Here is a 24966-nt window from a genome sequence, read left to right as displayed (position 1 = left end):
TGGATCGTCTCTCGATGTCCCTAGTGGATTCACACACAGAACTGATGTCCTTTCTCAATGACTTACAGATTGCTATCATCTTGCCGTTCTCATATTTCAACTCGTTGAGGTGACCCTGAGAGAACTGCAAACTGTTCTTCAGGTCCTGGACCCCTCTGGTTAGGTCGTCCATTCTTTTATTAGTAGAATACAAAACACTTACCTATTTTCATAACTGCTATAGTTCTCTTTTTTTGTTAGCTAGCTAGCAGTACACTTTAACTTGACATTAGGTTTATGCAGTTTTACTTTTTTTTTAAAAGCTGTGTTTGACACGATTACCTAAACATACTGACCAGCTCCAATAGACTGACGCGTGCTATATGGTAGACCAATACAAACTCATCTCTCGGCATGTCCAGCCCACTCATCTCAAGCTAGCAAGAATGTTACTCACTCTTTCTGTGGGTAAACCAACTAGGCTCGTAATTTAACAATTTTATTCTTGTAAGGCGCGTGAAAGTTCACATGCTCGAGAAGGCATTTCTGCCAAACAGCTTTTCTGTGAAGTCGTGACTTGCGACATACGCTTAGTTTCCTGAGTCTGGTCACATATACGCAACTCATAAACAGGCCAAAATGGCTCCTACAACAACTTCGATACGGCTTCCACCGCCATTAGACTCAAGATCCACATCTGCTTCCACCATAACTCAGCTTGTCCAATGACCGTCTGTAATCAGCCTCCTCGTTTGTCTTTCAAGCCACCCCATAGGTTTGTATCTTTGTGAAAACCAATAAGGAGATGGGAGAGGTGGAACTTGCAGTCTGTCGTGCATCTCAAATATAAGTTATTCTTTTAGCATTTGGCAACGCAGACGGTCTTTGACACATGCAACGTGGCCAGTGTAGTCAGGGTGTTATTCTATTACTCTCAATGATTGTGACACCACTATGTAGCTATAACTAACCGGGCTAAAAAGTTACACTTTTCTTCTAATGTAATGCTTCCATGGGTGCCAAACTACTCACCTGTTTCATTGAGAAATCGCAGGCGTCTCCAACCCTTTTTTCCTGCGAATAAATACTACAATATTCTCTACTTTAAAGAGTTGGCAAAACAGTCTGACAAATCTCAAATTTATGTTGCAGTAGTGAGGCTGCAGTGGTTACAAAGAAAATCCACGTTATTGATTGAACTCGAGTTGTCCAAGTGGTGTTGGGACAGTGATGCAACATTTCAGAGCATATTGCCACCTACAGCTTGGAGAAGCAACTGGCAAGGCTCTCTCCCTTTCTCCATCTCACTGCAGTCATGCACACACTGTCTTTCAGTTTTTTTTTTTTTGGTGTAAAGCGTAGTCTACAATAACATGACATATGAAATGAAAAGCACACAGTTGGATAACATAAGTACTCTCCATAGTGTTTGAATATGCTAAACATAAAACATGTATATATTTTATGCACATGAGCTACATAAATGCACATGCCTTTCAAAACAAAACACCCATCGACAGTGGCACTGCACGTGAGAAAATGGGACGTAAACATGAAGTATACAAGCATGCTCTGATGTCTAGATTTGGATATGCAATTGGTAATTTAATTCTAGGTCTAATTTAACCACTCCTTACACATAAAGCTAATGAAGAGCATGACAGAGATGAGGTAGATGGTGAAGAAGGTGGCGTTGAGGTGCCGTGCCACTCTGGTCCAATAGCCAGGTTTCCCCTCCCTCCTGCCACTGGCGAACAACGCTAATGTCCTCTCAACCGCCCGTAGGTCCCCCAGAATCAACAGCAGCAGGCGAGACTCTCCTTGCTCGCTACAGATGACCTGGAGATTATCAACATGATATTATTATTAGTACTGTGAGATCATTAACATGAGAGAAAAAGGAACTCTACACGTGTAAAAAAAAAGAATTGTTGCCGAAGTATACTGAACAAAAATATAAACGCAACATGTAAAGTGTTGGCCTCGTTTCATAATCTGAAATAAAATATCCCAGAAATGTTCCATTATGCACAAAGATTGTATTTCTCTAAAATGTTGTGCACAAATTAATTTACATCCCTGTTAGTGAACATTTCTCCTTTGCCAAGATAATCCATCCACCTGACAGGTGTGGCATATCAAAAAGCTGATTAAACAGCATGATTATTACACCACTGCACCTTGTGCTGGGGACAATAAAAGTCCACTCTAAAATGTCCAATTTTGTCACATAACACAATGCCACAGATGTCTAAAGATTTGAGGGCACGTGCAAGAATGTCCACAAGACCTGTTGCCAGAGAATTTTATCTTCATTTCTCTACCATAAGCCGCCTCCATCATTTTAGAGAATATGGCAGTACGTCCAACCAGCCTCAACCTGTAGGATCGTCTGAGACCAGCCACCAGGACAGCTGATGAAACTGTGGGTTCGCACAACCGAAGAATTTCTGCACAAACTGTCAGAAACCGTCTCATCGTACTCACCAGGGTCTTGACCTGATTGCAGTTCAGCGTCGTAACTGACATCAGTGGGCACATGCTCACCTTCAATGGCCACTGGCAAGCTGGAGAAGTGTGCTCTTAATGGATTAATACCGGTTTCAACTGTACCAGGCAGATAAAAGAGTGTATGTTGTGTGGGCGAGTGGTTTGCTGATGTCAACGATGTAAACAGAGTGGGCCATAGTGCCAGTGGGGTTATGGTATGGGCAACGAACACAAATGCATTTTATCGATGGCAATTTGAATGCACAGAGATACCGTGACGAGATCCTGAGGCCCATATTCATGCCATTCATTGACCGCCATCACAATACACTGCCCCATGTCACAATAATATATCTATACACAATTCCTGGAAGCTGAAAATGTCCGTTCTTCCATGGCCTGCATACTCACCAGATATGTCACCCATTGAACATGTTTGGGATGCTCTGGATCGACGTGTACTACAAATCGTTCCATGTCCCACCAATATCCAGCAACTTGGCACAACATTCCACTGGCCACAATCAACAGCCTGATCAACTATATGCGAAGTAGATGTCGCACTGCATGAAGAAAATGGTGGTCACACCAGATACTGACTGATTTTTTTGATCCACGCCCCTACTTTTTTTTTTTTAAGGTATCTGGGACCAACAGATTCATGTCTATTCCCAGTCATGTGAAATCCATAGATTAGGGCCTAATGAATTTATTTCAATGAACTGTAATTCAGAAAAAATCTTTGAAATGGTTGCATATTGCATTTGCATTTTTGTTCAGTGTAGTTGGGAATCTGTAATTGCTTGGCTACATCAAAAGATTTTGCACCCTGTTGACCAATATTAAAGAACGTTGCTTTCGATGTTTGCATCCCAAATGGCACCCTCTTCCCTATAGGCCCTGGTCAAAAGCAATGCACCACATCCCTATAGGCTGCCATTTGAGAAGCAACCAAAATAAAGTAGGCAATCTAACCTCTTCTGCAACAGGCAATGGTTCACATGGAGATTTTCTTCCAGACACATCACAGATACAGGCACAGCAACCACGCCTCCTCTCCTCCTCTGAAACCGATCAGCAGCTCTGTCACTGACATTATTAGCTGTGTCCCAAATGGCACCCTATTTGTGGTGCACTACTAGGCTTTTGTCAAAAGTAGTGCAATATATGGGGATATATAGGGTGTCATTTGGTGACACAGTCATGATGATTTTACTCATGATTTTACTCATCTATTTCCCCCTCTATAGGAAACTACCCTGCACACAAACGACAGTACAAAGTGTGGCACTTGTCAGTGGCGTACCTGAGTCACTGGTGTGACAGGGGGTGTGGTCTGGTTTGTTGTCACAGTCATATGCGGGGGCGCGGTCTATACCTGTCTCTTGGTGTACGGAATCTCTCTCCATCAGGTGAGTCACTAAGATGGTCTCCAACAGGCTTAGCAACATGAAGGAAAAGATCACTATACAGTAGGTCGCTGTGAGGGAGAACACACACAAACAGACAATGGATGATCACCACACAAGCCACATTCTGGGAGGTAACACATCCGTTGGACACCAATACTCTTTGTATGTGTGTGTGTGCGCGACTGTGCATACTGTATATACATACAGTGGGGAGAACAAGTATTTGATACACTGCCGATTTTGCAGGTTTTCCTACTTACAAAGCATATAGAGGTCTGTAATTTCTTATCATAGGCACACTTCAACCGTGAGAGACGGAATCTAAAACAAAAATCCAGAAAATCACATTGTATGATTTTTAAGTAATTCATTTGCATTTTATTGCATGACGTAAGTATTTGATCACCTACCAACCAGTAAGAATTCCAGCTCTCACAGACTTGTTCTTCACTCATTACCTGTATTAACTGCACCTGTTTGAACACATTACCTGTATAAAAGACACCTGTCCACACACTCAATCAAACAGACTCCAACAGCCAAGACCAGAGAGCTGTGTAAGGACATCATGGATAAAATTGTAGACCTGCACACGGCTGGGATGGGCTACAGGACAATAGGCAAGCAGCTTGGTGAGAAGGCAACATCTGTAGGCGCAATTATTAGAAAATGGAAGAAGTTCAATCACCCGCGGTCTGGGGCTCCATGCAAGATCTCACCTCCTGGGGCATCAATGATCATGAGGAAGGTGAGGGATCAGCCCAGAACTACACGGCAGGACCTGGTCAAGGACCTGAAGAGAGCTGGGACCACCATTAGTAACACACTACGCCGTCATGGATTAAACCTGCCAAATACTTGTTCTCCCCACTGTAAATATAGATGTTTGTGTGCATTTGTGCCTGTGTGACCTATGAGAGGGGTCCTGTTTGACATGGAGGGCAGTATGTCATTGAGGATGAGCAGCAAAACAGAGATGGCCAGCAGCACGGTGACCTTAAAGCCTAGTTTCTCCCCCCGCTGGTCTGAGATCAGGAAGGAGGCCAGGTCCAGACACAGAAAGAACAGGATGGGAAGCAGGAAATTGATGACGTGGAGGAGGGGCCTCCTCGCCATGGTGATCTAAGAAAAGGAGATGAGCCAGGAAGAAGGATAGGACAGTGATGTCAAATGTGGCATAGTAATGTCGGGCCTGGTCATAGATCCAGCTATATATGGAATGTGTGTATCTGTTTGTGTGCGTGAGACGTACAGTGTATGAGATCTGGTCCCACTCGCGATCTAAGATTAGTTTGCCCCTGGAGACAGTCATGTCCAGGAACTCCCACTCTCCCTGCGTTTGCATGACTTCACGAGAAGCCTGGGTGACCCGGGACGAGTTAGAGAAAGGAATGAGCTGTATATCTGTCACTGGGGGAAGGAGAGGAGTGAGAGGAAGATGGGAATAGACGAAGGGAAGAGAAGAGCCACTCAAATGTGTGTTGTGCATGCACACAGGTGTGTGTGTGTATACATATGACGGTTTGATGAGAGCATATGCACTAGTTGCACTCCAATTGCACTAAACCTCAGTTTGTTTAGGATATACACCCCGCCTTCTGCCTATCCCCTAAAGCACCCCTAACCTTACACACACGCATCATACTCACTAGGGTTGAGGACACTCACCGATGTGTATGGCGGAGCTGAATGTGATGTTACATCTCTGTGTGTCAAAGGGGAACTTATGGACGTCCATCTTACAGGTGCTAACCACCTTCATTTCGTCCTCTATTAAGACGATCCCATCATGGGACACATACAGGTATGGGCTGTGAGGGCCATCGTCCTTCTCTATCCTGAAACAACAAACACACACATGTACAGTACCAGTCAAAAGTATGGACACACCTACTCATTCAAATGTTTTTCTACATTGTAGAATAATAGTGAAGACATCCCAACTATGAAATAACACACATGGAATCATGTAGTAACCACAATTGTTAACCTGTTTTGGAGACGGTTTTTGTTCTGAATTTCAGATGACTGACGTGCCCAAAGTAAACTGCCTGTTACTCAGTCCCAGAAGCTAGGATATGCATATACTGGGTAGCATTGGATAGACAACACTCGGAAGTTTATAAAACTGTTAAAATAATGAACTTATATGGAAAGCAAAAATCCATCCGAGAATTATTATTTTTTAGGTCACAGGCCATTTTAGTGCTAGCCTACAGGAAATACAAATGGATAGGACCCAGATTGCAGTTCCTATGGCTTCCACTATATGTCAAGTCTTTAGAAAGGGTTTCCTGCTTGCTTTTTGAAAAATTAGCAAGTAATTGGAAGAACTACAAGGTGTCTCATTAGAAAAGTAGCCTTGTTAGGTGCACTCTGTTATTTATCTTCCCTATTGAATATACTATTCTCTGTCTGAAATATGACAGCAACAAGCCTATCATCTCAGCCAGGAGGCTATATTATTGAACATACAAACTACTGTAATAAAGATGCCAATGTAGGCTAAAACAATTTTCAAACATTTGCCAAAAAGCTAATTGTGAGAACACTGTTCTAAGAGCGCACCTGATGTGAGCGGTTCATGTGACAGATGAAAATCTCAGTTAGAAACTTAGAATGAGGGTAAATCTAAAGATGAAACAAACAGAATAGGTTGATTACAGGATTGTGCTTTTAGCTTGTGGACAATGAAGGAAAGTTGATATTAAAACCAATAGAACAGGGAGAAAAGCTGGTTTCAATGGCAAAGGAGGTATTTACTAAATACATTCCTCTATGTTTCTGATAGGATTTTGGCATGGGTACTTTGAAGCGAGGTAAAAACATGCAGCACAAAACGTCCAGTTTTCCCAAAGTTAAGTGTTTTAAACAAGCAAACTGCCAGAGAATATATTTCACTCATCAAATAACCAAAACCATCAATTAATTCATTTTAAACTTTTTCTCATAGATGCAAAACAGGCTCAAAGCCCGTACTGTGACCTATGTAACCTCAATACACTTGGCACATACAAACATATGATATGGGATTACCCAGAGGTTTATGATTTCTGGAGGAAAGTGTTGTATATGCTCTCTGACATGAGTGATAAAACTGTACCCCTTCAACCAATTACATTGTTTCTTAACGATGATACATGCATGCAGCTGAATAGGAAAGTGCGTAGATTTTGTCTGGGTTGACTGCTGTCAAAGAACTTGTTGTTCAGCACTGGTTGCCACCACATGAACTTAATATAAGGCAATGGCTAGCATACTTTCAGGACGTAATTATGTTGGGAGTTATGCACTCTCCATATGAATAAAGCCATTCCTAGCACTCTGGAAACATGGAAAGTAGCAGCCTCAGAAATCTCTCAACTTTTGGATGTGATGTAAAATGCTTACTTGATGGTGTTGTGTTGGCAAATTACTTTGCCTTGTGTGTTGTTTACTTTGAATTCAAAAAATGTCAGGATTTGGCCAGGGTTGTTCCGGTTTTTGGTCACTAGATGCCCCCATTGTGCCTTTTGACCTTTTGTTTTCCCTTGATCCCCATTATTATTTGCACCTGTGCCTCGTTTCCCCTGATTGTATTTAAACCCTTTGTTTTCCTCTGTTCTTGGCTCTGTGTTTGTATGTTAGCACCCAGCCCTAGTACTCTGAGAACTCTTGTTGATCCCGGTGGACTCTCTTGTGGAATCCTGTTTTTTGTTCTTGTTTGTTTGTTTTTTGAGTATTTTTTGAGGCTTTTTGTGCTTTACCTTCCACCTTGTGGATTTACCTTTTTTGTCTTGGAGGATTCCTTTGTTCTTGTAGGATTCCTTTTGAGGTTGTGGAGTTACATGTTTTCCTGAAGAACTTCACTTTTTACTTCATTAAATATACCGTCTCAAGTACTGCTGTGTCTGCCTCATCTTCTGGGTTCTGCCGACTATTCGTGGCTCAGTTGGTTAAGTGACTGTTTCTCACTCCGGAGACCTGGGTTCGTAACCGGGTCCTGACAAAAAATATTTTTTTGTGGGGGTGGACAGGGTGGGGTACCTTTGAAGTTTACATATACCTAAGCCAAATATGTTTCATCCTAGTAAAAATTCCCTGTTTTAGGGTAGTTAGGATCACCACTTTATTTTAAGAATGTGAAATGTCAGAATAATAGTGGAGTGATTTCTTTCTTCGTTCACATTCCCAGTGGGTCAGAAGTTTACATGCACTCAATTAGTATTTGGCAGCATTGCCTTTAAATTGTTTAATTTGGATAAAACTTTTTGGGTAGCCTTCCACAAGCTTCCCACAATAAGTTGGGTGAATTTTGGCCCATTCCTCCTGACAGAGCTGGTGTAACTGAGTCAGGTTCGTAGTCCTCCTTGCTCGCACACGACTTTTCAGTTCTGCCCACAAATTTTCTATAGGATTGAGGTCAGTGCTTTGTGGTGGCCACTCCAGTACCTTGACTTTGTTGTCCTTAAGCCATTTTGCCACAACTTTGGAAGTATGCTTGGGGTCATTGTCCATTTGAAAGACCCATTTGCGACCAAGCATTAACTTCCTGACAGATGTCTTGAGATGTTGCTTCAATATATCTACATAATTTTCCCACCTCATGATGCCATCTATTTTGTGAAGTGCACCCTCCTGCAGCAAAGCACCCCCACAACATGATGCTGCCACCCCTGTGATTCATGATTGGGATGGTGTTCTTCGGCTTGCAAGCCTCCCCCTTTTCCCTCCAAACATAACGATGGTCATTATGGCCAAACAGTTCTGTTGTTGTTTCATCAGACGAGAGGACATTCAAAAGTATGATCTTTGTCCCCATGTGCAGTTGCAGTTGATTTTCCCATGATTACAAAGTAGGCCTTGAAATACATCCACACCTCCAATTGACTCAAATGATGACATCATTTTCTGGAATTTTCCAAGCTGTTTAAAGGCACAGCCAACTTAGTGTATGTAAACCTCTGACACACTGGAATTGGGATACAGTGAATTATAAGTGAAATAATCTGTCTGCAGACAATTGTTGGAAAAATTACTTGTCATGCACAAAGTAGATGTCCTAACCAACTTGCCAAAACTTCAGTTTGTTAACAAGAAATGTGTGGGTGGTTGAAAAACTAGTTTTAATGACTCCGACTTCAACTGTATGTTTGGAATGGGTGGGAGGGTGTGTAATAGAAAAAAAGGGGGCAAAAGTGCAATTACATTTTTATGATTGTAGTGCCCTTATGACCCAATAAAAATAATAACAATTTAAACTGCCTCCAGCTGAAATGGGTGGTGGGTAATGCGCTGATAGCCTACTGTATTGACCACTTTAATGGCGAATGGAGAGTATGCGCGTGAGTGCTTTTGTTACTCACATCTCATAGATTAAGAGGTCTGGTATCCACAACATCTCTTTGGGAACGGAGACCCTGGATATTCCACAGAACTGACTAGGATCCCACCAGATCCGCTCATTATTCCAGGTCTGAAGGGAGGAGAGGACATGAGAAGCAGGTGCATGTGGATCAGTGGAAAACAACAGTGGGGGGGGGGGGAGAGAACTCACCAGTTGTATCCAGATGAAGGGAACAAAGGTCTGGGACTTCTCAATCTAGAAACACACACACACACACCATGTGAATATCACCAGATAACACGCACATACGTGCCTCCCCCTCCACACACACAAACACACACACTGACCACGGCGAGGATAGCGTATAGGTAGACATCCAGGTGCACCATGGTTGGGTGTGTGTGGTCGAGCACGGGCCGCGTGGAGGTGAACACATCGTTTCCTCTGGTCAGGTTCAGGTGGTCCAGAACATCTTGATAACTACACACCCTCTCAGGTGACACCGTACCTAGAGGGACAGACACATACTTCATACACACTCTCAGGTGAGACTGTACCTAATAGGAGCAGAGACACACATGTTCAGGTATTAAGATTGAACATAAGTACAACCGCCCGAGAACATGTCCGTGATCAAGGTTTGATTGAACGCTGACAATTGTCTTTACTCTTTTACTGATAGCCACCTCTCTGTCAGATTTGTTGGTTAATACATGATTCCATAGTTTTGATATCTTCACTATTATTCTACAATGTAGAAAATAGTAAACATAAAGAAAAGCCTTTGAATGAGTAGGTGTGTCCAAACTCTTGACTGGTACTGTATGTGACTTGCTCTACCATAATCAGTCACATTGACCCAAAAATACATGTTCATACAGTGCTGGAAAGAGAACGTTAGCTTTCTAATGAGACCAACATGATCTCTCTACTCCAAATGAGTTACGTTCCATTACATGCTAAGTGTCACCGACCATGTTTTTTTGAAAAACGCAGTCAAGGTTTGCAGTTACTTTTAAGACACTTTGCTTAATACAATGCATGAAATCCATTGACAGGAGTGCCCAGATTGTTCTTCTTTCTCTCACGCTCACCCAGTGTCTGTCTGCATCGTTGCCGTGCACATGTACACGCTCACACATTTGTACACATACAAACAGAATGGATTGGCTAAATTCACTTGTTTTATCATGTGCACGTGCGTCCACACATGTATACGCATATACACATGTATGGCAGAGAAACAGTCTCACACTGCACATGTTCATGCCATGATGTGTACACATGCACATTATGGTTGTGGCCCTTAGTTTTCAAATTACATTTGGATAAATGTCAAAGTATACAGGCTACGCTCCCCCAAAAATCTCCATCTAACACATCCCTGGGTACAGCATACAGTATGTAGATGTGCCCAAGCAACCCTCTCACACACCCAGGACCTGCATTTTTGTGACAGTCGCACAGAGTAAACGATATCTGAAAAGAGCTAAAACCGAGGAGGGGGTGAGAGCAAGATGTGGTCTCTCTGAGCAGCAACTAAAATGAGAAATGTTAAAGAAAATATTACTGATAGTCTCTTTGGATCCGATTCATGTGGGCTTTGGTTAGAGCAGCGGTCCCCAAACTTTTCTGCACCGGTCTCATATAAACAATGTTTTCCCTGGACTGGCCAACATGGACTGGGGGGGGGGTCACGACACAATCTGAATATTTTAGGCCTATAAGTTTAGTATAGCCTCTTTTTCATAACATTTTTAAGTAGGTCTAACATGATGATATTATTTTTTAAAAGTGCATATTTTTCTCTGACCATATAAAAACATTGCAACTTACCATGTCGCTGAATCAGTGGGAGCCCTGAACTTGTTTCCCGGTGTTGTGCCAAAAAGCTCCCCCCTGCCAGAATTCTCCCCCCCACACACACTCATTGCTGCGACTTGCTTGCTAGTTGAGATTTCTGATCACATTAGGCTGCGTTTCATTTGATTTTTTATGTCGGTTTGATCGCGGGGGAGGCACTAGTAATGTCTGCAGTTTGGCTATTTGTTTCAAATATATTAGTCTATAAATAAATATTTTTGCCAAAATGTGTCATCTCTCCCATGTCTTATTTGACTAGTATTTGTTTTTAAATGTTTATTGAATGCCTACATTTTACTCCCTCTGTTTAATATAACACACATACTTCATTATTAATTTTGGTTGCCTATCATATGGAAAGTATTTGACTCTAGCCACAAAATTAAGGAAATTAGAAGGGGGGGATCTCGGTAAGGCCATTTTCTTGCCTCCCGAAATTCTCCTATCTTGGGACTGCAAGACCTGGCACACTTCAGAATCATTTTGGTGACCTATCATGCCCTCTGATGCGTGCCACAGGATTAGATTCCCTCTACTGTTCTCTCTACCCATCGTGCTTTTACTACATTTTTTAAAACACTTTTTCTGTTTTAGTTTTTAAGAATGTAGGTACAGTAGTAATAATATAATTTTAAAAATGTACTCTGGGTGAAAAGGAAAGTTCAAATATATAAGTCAACATGAGGGCATATCCATAATCACAGTAAACTGTTATAGAAAAAAAAGTGTAATAATATAATAAACAAAACTGATTGAATGTGCCTTCATGAAGAATCCCCTCCTCAATAGGGCACCTCCACATCCCTATCAACCTCCCTCAACCACAAAACGTAATAATTGAAATAAATATTTTAATATTCCAAGATGATATATACACACGTACATATTCCCCGGACACTCAATTTATCGCTTTTCCTACATCCGATATGCAGGTGACATTTCCACCTGGATGACAGCACATAATCAGCAAGACGGAGATGCTCTTCGTCCAAGGGAATGCCGGCCCATTCTCAGATGTTAGATCATCTGAGACCACATGTAATTTACATTCCAGCCCAAACCTAAATGTTCTGTTTCTCCCTCCACACCATCCAGCGATGCCCCCAAGATGCTAAGTCAGAGCCTTGTCAGCTCCAGATTTGATTACTTCAACTCACACCCTGTTGGAATCCTTGCATTCTCAGATTCCCCTCTGTTATTAAACTCTGTCTTGTAAGCACTAAAGTGTTTTAAAATGCTGTACTTATATTAAGATATACAGTGAGGGAAAAAAGTATTAGTTCCCCTACTGATTTTGTACGTTTGATCATTTCTTTGTCAGTGGGCAGTCTATAATTTTAATGGTAGGTTTATCTGAACAGTGAGGGATAGAATAACAAAAAAAATCCAGAAAAACGCATATCAAAAATGTTATAAATTGATTTTCATTTTAATGAGGGAAATAAGTATTTGATCCCTCTGCAAAACATTACTTAATACTTGGTGGCAATCAGAGGTCAGACATTTCTTGTAGTTGGCCAACAGGTTTGCACACACCTTAGAAGGGAATTTGTCCCACTCCTCTTTGCAGATCTTCTCCAAGTCATGAAGGTTTCGAAAGGCTGACATTTGGCAACTTAAACCTTCAGCTCCCTCCACAGATGTTCTATGGGATTAAGGTCTGGAGACTGGCTAGGCCACTCCAGGACCTTAATGTGCTTCTTCTTGAGCTACTCCTTTGTTACCTTGGCCGTGTGTTTTGGGTCATTGTCATGCTGGAATACCCATCCACGACCCATTTTCAATGCCCTGGCTGAGGGAAGGAGGTTCTCACCCAAGATTTGATGGTACATGGCCCCGTCCTTCGTCCTTTGACGCAGTGAATTTGTCCTGTCCCCTTAGCAGAAAAACACCCCCAAAGCATAATATTTTCACCTCCATGTTTGACGATGGGGATGGTGTTCTTGGGGTCATAGGCAGCATTCCTCCTCCTCCAAACACAGCGAGTTGATTTATAAGAGCTCCATTTTGGTCTCATCTTACCACAACATTTTCACCCAGTTGTCCTCTGAATCATTCAGATGGGCATGTATATGTGCTTTCTTGAGCAGGAGGACCTTGTGGGCGTTGCAGGATTTCAAACCTTCACGGCGTAGTGTGTTACCAATTGTTTTCTTGGTGACTATGGTCCCAGCTGCCTTGAGATCATTGACAAGATCCTCCCGTGTAGTTCTGGGCTGATTCCCCACCGTTCTCATGATCATTGCAACTCCACGAGGTGAGATCTTGCATGGAGCCCCAGGCCGAGGGAGATTGACAGTTCTTTTGTGTTTCTTCTATTTGCGAATAATCGCACCAAGTGTTGTCACCTTCTCACCAAGCTGCTTGGCGATGGTCTTGTTGCCCATTCCAGCCTTGTGTAGGTCTACAATCTTGTCCTTGACATCCTTGGAGAGCTCTTTCGTCTTGGCCATGGTGGAGAGTTTGGAATAAATTTATAACGGCAGGGTAGCCAAGTGGTTAGAGCATTGGACTGTGTGTGTGTTATATTAAAACATGACTTAAATGTAATACAGGAATGAGTGAAATGTAGACAAGCAATAAACAGCTGCTAATAGAATAAGACATGGGAAAGGTGACAAATTTTGGCAAAGAGATTTATTTATAGACTAATACACTTGAAACAAATAGCCAAATCGAAAACTGCAGACATTACTAGTGCCTCCCCTGCGATCAAACTGACATATAAAGTGAAACGCAATCAGAAATCTCAGCGAGCAAGAAAGTCGCAGCAATGAATAATTGAGTGCATGCGCGTTCACACGATTGGGGACGGGGGAGAATTCTGGCAAGGGGTAGCTTTTCGGCACAACACTGTCCCATCTAGGGGTGATGGAAGAAAGTGACACCCGAAGGGTGTTCCTTATGTCCAGTCTACTGGACATTTTCAGTGCTTTTGTGGCGATCTCAAGATATTCAGCCTCGATTTTAATCCAGAAGTTCGGCAGAGAGGAAGTTATTGCAAACGTACTTTTAAGGTCACCGTCAATTGATCTTCTTCCTGCATGGACATGGATGATTCACCTGGGGCATTCACAAATGGGTCGCGGATCCATTCCTTCGCACTTCGTGGATTTTTTGGCAGTTAGTAAGTAGCGCTCGAACTCCGTTGACAGTGAAGCTAGGTGATCGCCCGCCAGCTGGGAGAAAGACAGCCCAGTCTCAGTCTCTCCCAAAATCCCTGCTAATGTTTGGAACATGTCAAATATGCCCCTGTCCACTCGCCGACCCCACAGTTCCAGTTTGGCTTTGAATGCAGCCACTTTACCTGCCAATTTAAAGACAGTTGTCATTCTCCCCTGAAGTGACAGATTGGCTAGTGCAAAGTTGGCAGGCAACACATCCCACCGTGATGACCTCGCATTACTCAAGTTCAAAATCTATAAACTGTTGTAGGCGTGACAGAGATATTTAGATTGGTGAGAAAAGGACAAACAGACTGAACTTGGTGCAATGTAATTACTGCACAAATAGCCTATAATTGTGTTTAATTATTGTATTTTACTGATTCAAAAACAAAAATATTTATCCTTTCCGTGCGGCCCGGTAGCGAATGTGTCCGGTTAGAGTCTTTGCTGCTCGTCCCCTGGCTTGAGATGTTGAACGTTTGATACAAATTTAAGTATCAAGATTTAGGAAAACACAACATGGTGACACAATGCACTTCCGTGTTGTCTCTGTTCATGGCTACATGTCAAACTTTCACTTTTTACTCTTAACCATTTAATCAAACTCTGTTTACCAAGATCTTAGTTTTGTCCTCACAGAACTTTTTAACTTTGTCAACCTGAACGCTTTATCTGGACATGGATTTGCAGGACCTCCTCTGAACAAAAAAGCTCAATTACATTATGCCTTGTCATTGCAGCTTGGATTCAAACTCAATCATTATACAAGGGCAATTTAAGTGTAGGAAAGCATGATACAGCGTCTGTGCTCTTAATGCAAAACGACAAGGTTCCAGTTTAACGTCATTTACTAAACTGTATTTTTTTTAAAGGGGTGGATCAGCTTATTATTGCGGGAAGAATGTTGCTTCCATCAATGTAATTGTCTGCATCATTTCCAATCCCTCATTTATATTTTTGGGGTAAATATATATATCCATACACACATATAGACAGAAATACTTTTTTAAAGAATATACCTTTATTATTATTCCCCGCAAACCCTACCATCGATCCCTCAATTGGAGTAAACTAATAAACACATTTTACAATAGATATTTTTTCTTTGTTTTTAGTCCTTCCTCTATAGCTGATGTCCATCCAGTTTGATTTCTATTTGTAACTGTGCTATTTTACAGACCCCATATGGTTTATCTTGGTATTAGTCCCACCCTTCAGCTCCATTCAATCTCTCAACACCTGCCATATATTTTTCAACTGTGCTGTGATGCTTCACAAAATAATTGAACCTTTCTATTCTCATAGCTTCTACAAATTAAAAATTAAAAATTTTGCTAAAATAATTATAATATTTATTGACTATGGCTTTTCAAATCACCCAGTATTGCTATCTGCAGCGTTAGTTCTAGGCAAATGTTGCAATTCTTCAGCCATTGCTGGACCTGTGACCAAAAACGAGCTACATATGGACAATACCAAAATAAATGATCTAATGACTCTGCCTACACACAGCAGAATCTGCAGAGCTGGGAAGATTGTATCTCCCATATATATATATCATTCTATTAGTTGTATAGTAATTTAAATTGAAAAATTTAAAGTTTTGAATCCGGCGTTCTGCGTATCAATTCATAAACCATGTGCCATTGAATGGGTAGATCGAAAATCTCTTCCCAACTATTTTGCAATTTATATGGCACAGCTGTCAGTTTTTTGGTCCTAAAATGAAAATGGTATATGTTTTTATTTATCACACTTTTCTTTATTAACCATTTATGTTCTTTAATACAGGGCCGACATACAAGTTCCCTACTTTTTTCCCCTTCTACTTGCCTCTTCCATTTTTGTGGTAATGCTGCAATTAATTGGTTGTAATTGTGGGTAGAGCAGACATTTCCATATGTCTGTGTTAGCTGCATGTGTGATAACTCCACCAGTCCTTTTTATGATATCATTCACAAAAAGTATACTTTTTAAAAACATTTCTTCAAAAAATATTTCTTTTATCAATTAGTTTATTTGAATTTAACCAAAATATTTGTATCTTTTCAGGTGGATTAAACTGAAATTGCAAACAACTTTCTAAGGCTTGTTTAAAAAAGAAAGATATTTTGGAGATTCATTCCTTTTCAAACAACCGAAAGTGGGCAGGTGTAATCTGAATAAAGGGAAAAAAGGCCCTTCTTGAACATAGGATGAGACATTCGTACCAATTTACTAGAGAACCAGTTTGGATTTAAGTATTACTTTTCTATGACTGAAGCCTTTAGTGAGAGGTCTAATGATTTAATATTTAATCATTTCTGCCCTCCGAATTAATATTCTTTATATAATTTTTTCGTTATATAATTTTTTTATTTTATCTGCCATTCCAAAAAAAATTGAATATTTTATGTTCATATAATTTAAAAAGCAGGTCATTAGGTGTAGGCAAAACCATAAGCAAATAGGTAAATTACAATTTGACTAAAGAGTTAATCAAGGTGATTTTTCCACAAATAGACAAGTATTTTCCTTTCCCACGGTAGCAAGATCTTATCTGTTTTTGCTAACTTTCTATAAAAATGTATTGGAGGGAGATCATTTCTTTCTTTTGGGATTTGTATACCGAGTATGTCCACATCTCCGTCAGACCATTTTATTGGTAAACTACATGTTAATGTAAAATGTGCATTTTTATTGTGATCCAATACTTATCATAATTAGGTTTTAATCCGGAGAGAATAGCATCTAGATCCTCTGAGGCCATGGAGAGACTCTAATTTTGGGTTTAAAAGATAACATGAATCATCAGCGTACAATGACAGCTTAATTTTTAAGCCACAGAGTTCTAATCCCTTAATATTATTGTTTGATCTAATCTTAACAGCTAACATTTCGATAGCAATAATAAATAGATATGCCGATAGTGGACAACCTTGTTTTACTCTAGATAGTTTAAAACTTGAGATGTAGCCATTATTTGATATTTTACACCTATAGTTACTAGACATAACCTATTTTATAATAGATTCCCCAAAATTGAAATATTCTAGGCATTTATATATAAACTCCAGTCATACTTTATGAAAAGCCTTTTCAAAATCAGCTATGAAAACCAGACCTGGTGTCCTCAATATTTCATAGTATTCTATCGTTTCCAGTACTTGTCTTATATAATCTCCAAAGTATCGTCCATGTAAAAAACCTGTCTGATTAGGATGAATAATATCTGACAATCCTTTTTTTATTCTATGCGCCAAGCATTTTGCTAGGATTTTTGCATCACAACACTGAAGTGTAAGAGGTCTCCAATTTTTTTAATGGAATGGATCTTTATATATACACATCTTGGGTCCTGTTTCAGTAATAATGATATCAGACCTTCTTGTTGCATGTCTGATAATCTACCATATAGGAGTGATTAAAACATGCTAATATGCCTGAAACGAAAACCTATTCTTAAAGTACTTTAGTGTCTCTTTCAAAATATCATTTGGTGAATCATGCGTGACTCCATCATTTGTAACAAGTTTTAATAAAAAAAATTGGTAGCATTTCTATATTGAAGATTGAAAAATAATTTGGTGCATTTTTCCCCATATTCCATCCAGTTCGCTTTATTTTTATAATCTATTACACTGGATCTTTCTTGAATAAGTTCCTCCATTTCTTTTTGTTTTTCCTCCAACTTATTCTGTGCCTCTATGGTACCATTTTTATTGCTATCTAACTGCACTGATAGTCTTTCAATTTCCTTTGTTAACATTGTCAGGACGCGTTTACGAACCCGGGTCTCCGGAGTGAGAAACAGTCACTTAACCAACTGAGCCACGAATAGTCGGCAGAACCCAGAACATGAGGCAGACACAGCAGTACTTGAGACCGTGTATTTAATGAAGTAAAAAGTGAAGTCCTTCAGGAAAACATGTAACTCCACAACCTCAAAAGGAATTCCACAAGAACAAAGGTAATCCTCCAAGACAAAAAGGTAAATCCACAAGGTGGTAGGTATAGCATAAAAAGCCTCAAAAGATACTCAAAAATAAATAAAAAAAGAACAAAAAACAGAATTCCACAAGAGAGTCCACCGGGATCAACAAGAGTTCACAGAATACTAGGGCTGGGTGCTAACATACAAACACAGAGCAAAGAACTGAGGAAAACTAAGGGTTTAAATACAATCAGGGGAAACGAGGCACAGGTGCAAATAATAATGGGGATCAAGGGAAAACAAAAGGTCAAAGAGCACAATGGGGGCATCTAGTGACCAAAAACCGGAACAACCCTGGCCAAATCCTGACAAATATGGACTCTTTTGATCTAAATTGCTTTTGTTTTATAGATGAGTACTGAATTGCATAGCCTCTAAAGGCACACTTAAAAGTGTCCCATACAATATTGTGATCTGCTGTACCTATGTTATGTCTGAAAAAGTTATAAATTATTCTGTCCTAGTTCTAAACAATTTATCATCTAGTAGGCTTTGATTAAATTTCCAATATCCTCACCCACGTGGAAATTCTGTAAGAGTAATATATATGCCAATTATGTGATGACCCGACCGCATTCTGTCCCCTATCAACACTTTTTAAACTTTTGGTGCCAGAGAGAATGTCATAAAGTAGTCAACTAGCTTGATTAAGCCTCCACCGTGTATATCACACTAGGTCAGGGTATTTAAGTCTCCATATATCCATTAATTCCAATATATCCATAACATTCATGATTTCCTTAAGTGCCTGAGGGTGATAGTTTGTAGTGTGATTTCCTTTCCGGTCCATAGAGGTATTTAAGACCGTATTAAAATCTCCCACCATAATAATAGAGTCTAGTGTTGCTTGTGGAGTTGATAAATTCTTATATATATATTCAAAGAAGCTTGGATCATCATTATTCGGACCGTATAGGTTAATAAGCCATATCTGTTTATTGTCCCATCTACCTTGATAATCTGTTTGGACAATTTGCACATTTGGATCAAAATTACTGTTAATTAAAACCATCACCCCTTTTGAATTTCTTTGCCCATGGGAGAAATATATTTCGCCCCCCCCCCCAGTTCTTTCTCCACAAAACTTCATCTAAAATTGTTGAATGGGTTTCCTGTAAACAATGGATATCATATTCCTTCTCTTTTAGCCAGGTAAATATTGATAGTCTTTTCTTATTATCTGCTAGGCCATTACAATTGTAACAGGCTATACTTATTTCACCACTTAACATAATGAGACAACTTTCATTTCTATTTTACTAAACTGTATTAGCACACTACATGTTTGCTATTGCACGCAGGCCAGGTTTATCAACAACAAGACTGCTGCGCAGGCGCACTAATAACATAGTAGTAGCCCCATAATAACAGAAATATAGGGATAATTAAAGACAAAATAAAACATCAACAACATAATTAAATGTCCAAGTATTATTCAAGTCCCCCATTACAAATGGGTTGTGTGACAGTTTTAATTTGTATTACTCAAGCTGCCACTTTGCATTACTGAGTGCCTGTAGGAGCACAAGACTGGATGCTCCCTTTTTAGTCAGACATTCAGCAAGCTGTTCCTTTGTGGTCGACCACAGAATCCGCTGGATTCTCTGTGTTTGAATAAGTTCCTTGATGCTGCTAATCTCGAGAGACTTTTCTCTGTGACAGACTTGGTTGACTTCACAGCGTCAACTAAGAAGTAGTTGTCAGTGACACAAACGACAGGTAGAATGTGCCGTTTTGTCTCACCAGTGGTAAGCTCTCTAAACAGCAAGAAAGATAGCATTGCAAGTGTTTCTCCAGTAAGTGTGCTTTGGACAACCTTTCTGATCCTTTTTGACTGCCAACAGATAGGTGAGAATCTTCCTCCTTCACCCATTAACATGATTAGATGTCCACCTTGTGTGCCTCCATCTGTAAGGTTCCATGGGGAAGCATCACTGAAGACCAGTAGTTTCGGAGAGTCATCTTTTCCAACATGCTGAAACTTTAGTGACTTGTTGTGATTTCAGTTTACGAACAACTTTATTTGTCTCATGAATGGTTTGTACAGTGGCGTGTTTTGTGTTGGCTGCTAAGTTGCAGCAATCAAACATTACATCAGGTCTACTCTGTCTAGCAACCCATAGAATTTGACCTCAATTGATCAGCTTCAATTCCACAGATAGGGGAATTCCTTTGTACAGCTCTTGAAGATTCTTGATATAGCTCTCCTGTTGCATCAGTATTGTTCCATCAACTGTTATAAACTCTATACCAACGTAACAAAAATGATCATGCTCCTCACGGCCGACCTGGAAAACAACTTTGAGGTGTGGAATCACAGTTGTAGCAAATGTCTGTGAGCCACCCTAGATGAAATCATCAACATGACAGGCAAGTACTCCAGTCACATTGCAGTCTTGATCAAGCCAATAAAAGACTGCAGCATCCACTTGTGACATGTTTCCACCTGTACTCAGCATTGTTGCCTTGACTTTGTTGTACCAGTAGAGTGATGCATCTGCCAGTCCATACACACACTTTTTTTTAGTTTCCAGTGTTCCTTCGCTCTTAGCTTCAGGCGGAGGTCAGATGTGAATGTCCCTTGACAGCTCTGTTCCCTGCAAAAATGCCAATTTATGCTGGTATCTTAACTCTCTTGGTAGAATGGACGATTCTCCCATCTCCAAATTTGAAAGCTTAGTTGCTTGGTGTGTCAATCATATTTTGTACTTCTTTCATATTTAATTAGCTATCAAGCCATTTTGCACCACACGCTGTATCAATCATATCAGATCCTAAGGATTCAACTATAAAGATCTATAAAGAACTATAAAGATCTCAGTATCAGAAGCAGCACATTTTCCTCTGTTAGTTTAACTTGTTCATTTTTATGAGGACAGTCTTTAACCCAATGGTAAGTGCTTTGACAAATAGCACATTTTGATCTCCTTCCATATTTTCTAGTGGATTTGTGCCGGGCAATGGCGCCCTCTTCTGGTTGTCTTGAGTATGTGACTTGTTGGCACCTTTTCTATGGTGCGAAACACACACTTGCATTCCATCTGTTATTGCCTCACCAAAACGTTTTTTTTTAGTGCCGACTTCATTGACGCAAAAGTCAGCACAGTACAAGCAGTCAAAGCCAGCTGTTTCTCCCTACCACCCAGACAGGCAGTAACTAGCAACTTGAAAGCTAACACTGCATCCGGGAGAACTATGTCGTACTTACGTGTCCTATTGTACCTCTGTTCGAAATCAATTATGTAGTCTGTCATTGCAACCGAAAAATCTCTAACACTGACCAAGTTTGAATATACTGTAGGCACTGTCTTTCTCTTCTTTAAGAAACACAGAATCCAGTACTCTAATCAAAGTTCCCATATTGTCATCCGTGTTCAAATCCTCAATGGATATTTCCAGTGCTGAAATATAAGAATACTTAAAACATGAAGGTAACATGTGTTAATCCCCCTGCAAAGCCCCACAGCCTGACAACTTTCTGGAAAGAAATGTTGTCAGCATGCTCAACTAGTGTCGCTCATTCAGCCAGTTTTCCCTACTAAGCCAGGGGATCAGTCAGTCTCATCAGGTTTCAGCAGGTTTTCCCCACTAAGCAAGATCGGCGTCAGAGCCCTTAGCCTTATCAGGTCTCTCCTCCACCCATTACGGGGTTTGAGCTGTCAAAGCCAACCACCATGAGCTCTGACACATTTGAAAACCCTAGTCATTGGCGACTCCATTACCCGCAATATTAGGCTTAAAAAGAATCATCCAGCTATTATTCAGTTGAACTCGGAAGTTTACATACACTTAGGTTGGAGTCATTAAAACTAGTTTTTTGGGGGGGTGGCAGGGTAGCCTAGTGGTTAGAGTGTTGGACAAGTAACCGGAAGGTACAAATCTGTCGTTCTGCCCCTGAACAGGCAGTTAACCCACTGTTCCTAGGCTGTCATTGAAAATAAAAATGACTTGCCTAGTTAAATAAAGGTTTTAAAAAAATAATAATAATAACACTCCACAAATTTCTTGTTAACAAACTATAGTTTTGGTAAGTCTGTTAGGACATCAACTTTGTGCATGACACAAGTAATTCTTCCAACAATTGTATTACAATTCCAGTTCGTCAGAAGTTTACATACTGAGTTGACTGTGCCTTTAAACAGCTTGGAAAATTCCAAAAAAGAATGTCATGGCTTTAGAAGCTTCTGGTAGGCTAATTGACATAATTTGAGTCAATTGGAGGTGTACCTGTGGCTCTACTTCAAGGCCAACCTTCAAATTCAGTGCCTCTTTTGGGAGCAGTTTCCCAATGCCTGAAGGTACCATGTTCATCCGTACAAAGAATAGATCGCAAGTATAAACACCATGGGACCACGCAGCCGTCATACCACTCAGGAAGGAGATGCGTTCTGTCTCCTAGAGATGAATGTAATTTGGTGCGAGAAGTGCAAATCAATCCCAGAACAACAGCAAAGGACCTTGTGAGGATGCTGGAGGAAACGGGTACAAAAGTATCTATATCCACAGTAAAACAAGTCCTATATCGACATAACCTGAAAGGCTGCTCAGTAGGGAAGAAGCCACTGCTCCAAAAATAGAACTGTTTGGCCATAATGACCATTGTTATGTTTAGAGGAAAAAGGGGGAGGCTTGCAAGCCAAAGAACACCATCCCAACCGTGACTCATGGGGGTGGTAGCATCATGTTGTGGGGATGCTTTGCTGCAGGAGGGACTGGTGCACTTCACTAAATAGATGGCATCGTGAAGATGCAAAATTAAGTGGATATATTGAAGCAACATCTCAAGACATCAATCTGGAAGTTAAAGCTTGGTCGCAAATGGGTCTTCCAAATGGATAATGACCCCAAGTATACTTCCAATGTTGTGGCAAAATGGCTTAAGGACAACAAAGCCCTGACATCAATCCTATAGAACATCAGTGGGTGAGCAAGGAGGCCTACAAACCTGACTCGGTTACACCAGCTCTGTCAGGAGGAATGGGCCAAAATTCACCCAACTTATTGTGGGAAAATTGTTGAAAGCTGCCCGGAACATTTGACACAAGTTAAACAATTTACAGGCAATACTAAATTAGTGTATGTAAACTTCTGACCCACTCGGAATATTATGAAATAAATAAAAGCTGAAATAATTCTCTCTCCTATTATTTTGACATTTTACATTCATAAAATAAAGCGGTGATCCTAACTGACCTAAGACAGAAAATGTTTACTAGGATTAAATGTCAGGAATTATGAAACTGAGTTTAAATGTATTTGGCTAAAGTGTATGTAAACTTCTGACTTCAACTGTCAATATCCCTCTCGTGGTGTGGGTGGGGCTATATCCTGACTCCTCCGGACTACCTGGCCTGACAACTCCTGGCTGTCCCCTTCCCTAGTCCACCTGGTCATGCTGCTGATCTAGTTTCTGCTGTTCTTCCTGTGGCTATGGAACCCTGACCTGTTCACTTGACATGCTAGTTTCAACTGTTCTGCCTGTGGCTATGGAAGCCTGACCTGTTCACTGGACATGCTACCTTGCCCAGACCTGATCTTCTCAACCCTCTCTCTCTCGCATCTGCTATCTTGACCTCTGAAAGCTCGGCTATGTAAAGCCAACTGACATTTACTCTTGAGGTGCTGAACTGTTGCACCCACTACAACCACTGTGATTATTATTTGACCCTGCTGGTCATCTATACATTTTTGAAAATCTTGAAGAACAATTTGGCCTTAATTGCCATGTACTTGTATAATCTCCACCTGGTACAGCCAGAAGAAGACTGGCCACCCCTTAGAGCCTGGTTCCTCTGTAGGTTCCTGCCTTTCTAGGAAGTTGTTCCAAGCGACCGTGCATCTACGTCTGCATTGCTTGCTCTTTGGGATTTTAGGTTGGGTTCTGTATAAGCACTTTGTTACATTTGCTGATGTAAAAAGAGAAATTTATAAATCCATTTGATTACAGAGGACTTGGTTTCAAATGTCAGTAGCACCCAAATGTCTGCCCTCTTAAATCCAGGGATCCGTCCTAGGAGTGACATCGGCGAAGTTGTCGACATAGTGGAAGATTCTCTGATTGTCCGATGACCGCCACACCATGTTAATTGTAGAGCTTTATCAGTCTAAATTATTCAACTAGAAAACACATTATTTAAAACATGCGCTGAAAAGGCACAATATTTCATCAGCTCTTTTTTTCTATTCATGATACAGCCTACTACTTATTCTTTCTTAAATACCTCATGAACACTGTTGCATCCCCAATAATAAACAGAAAACAAAGTTGTATTAATCTTAAAGAAAAGGTGCACTTGTAGGAATTTGAATGTTTCTCTGCAGATTTGCTCACTATCAAGGAAATATGATGTCCTCTGATGTTTTGTTTCTCTTTGGTTTTGCTCCTTTTCGACATGACTGAATCCTTGCAGAGGTTCATGGAACCAGCGATCTTGCCAATGAGCACTAGATGTTTTTCAGTCATCGTCATAATCTATTCCAGCCAATACAACTACACATAACCTCCACTCATTGAAACGCATGCGTGCACACACACACACACACACACACACACACACACACACACACACACACACACACACACACACACACACACACACACACACACACACACACACACACACACACACACACACACACACACACACACACACACAGGACCCATAAATGATTAGCTACATCCCCCACTTCTTGCTCTATCCCTCTCTCCCATGCCACACATTCACTCTTACACATACACACACTTGGCTTTAATAC

General features: G+C 40.6%; 1 protein-coding gene across 1 annotated transcript; it reads right to left on the bottom strand.

Annotated features, from left to right (window-relative positions):
* Nucleotides 1-1596: 1596 nt before the first annotated feature.
* Nucleotides 1597-24673, bottom strand: LOC124004117 (5-hydroxytryptamine receptor 3A-like). The gene is made up of 10 exons (XM_046312912.1): nucleotides 24603-24673; nucleotides 19535-19549; nucleotides 9555-9696; nucleotides 9227-9336; nucleotides 5550-5719; nucleotides 5134-5291; nucleotides 4793-5003; nucleotides 3776-3949; nucleotides 3445-3449; nucleotides 1597-1818 (listed from the first exon to the last, which is right to left on the bottom strand). The coding sequence occupies exons 1-10, from the start codon at nucleotides 24671-24673 to the stop codon at nucleotides 1597-1599; spliced, it is 1278 nt and encodes a 425-aa protein (XP_046168868.1).
* Nucleotides 24674-24966: the final 293 nt, after the last annotated feature.

Source organism: Oncorhynchus gorbuscha, linkage group LG18, assembly GCF_021184085.1.
Source record: "Oncorhynchus gorbuscha isolate QuinsamMale2020 ecotype Even-year linkage group LG18, OgorEven_v1.0, whole genome shotgun sequence".
NCBI classification, from domain to species: domain Eukaryota; kingdom Metazoa; phylum Chordata; class Actinopteri; order Salmoniformes; family Salmonidae; genus Oncorhynchus; species Oncorhynchus gorbuscha.
Note: the sequence above shows the minus strand (reverse complement) of the source record. Positions and strands in the feature narration are given on the sequence as shown.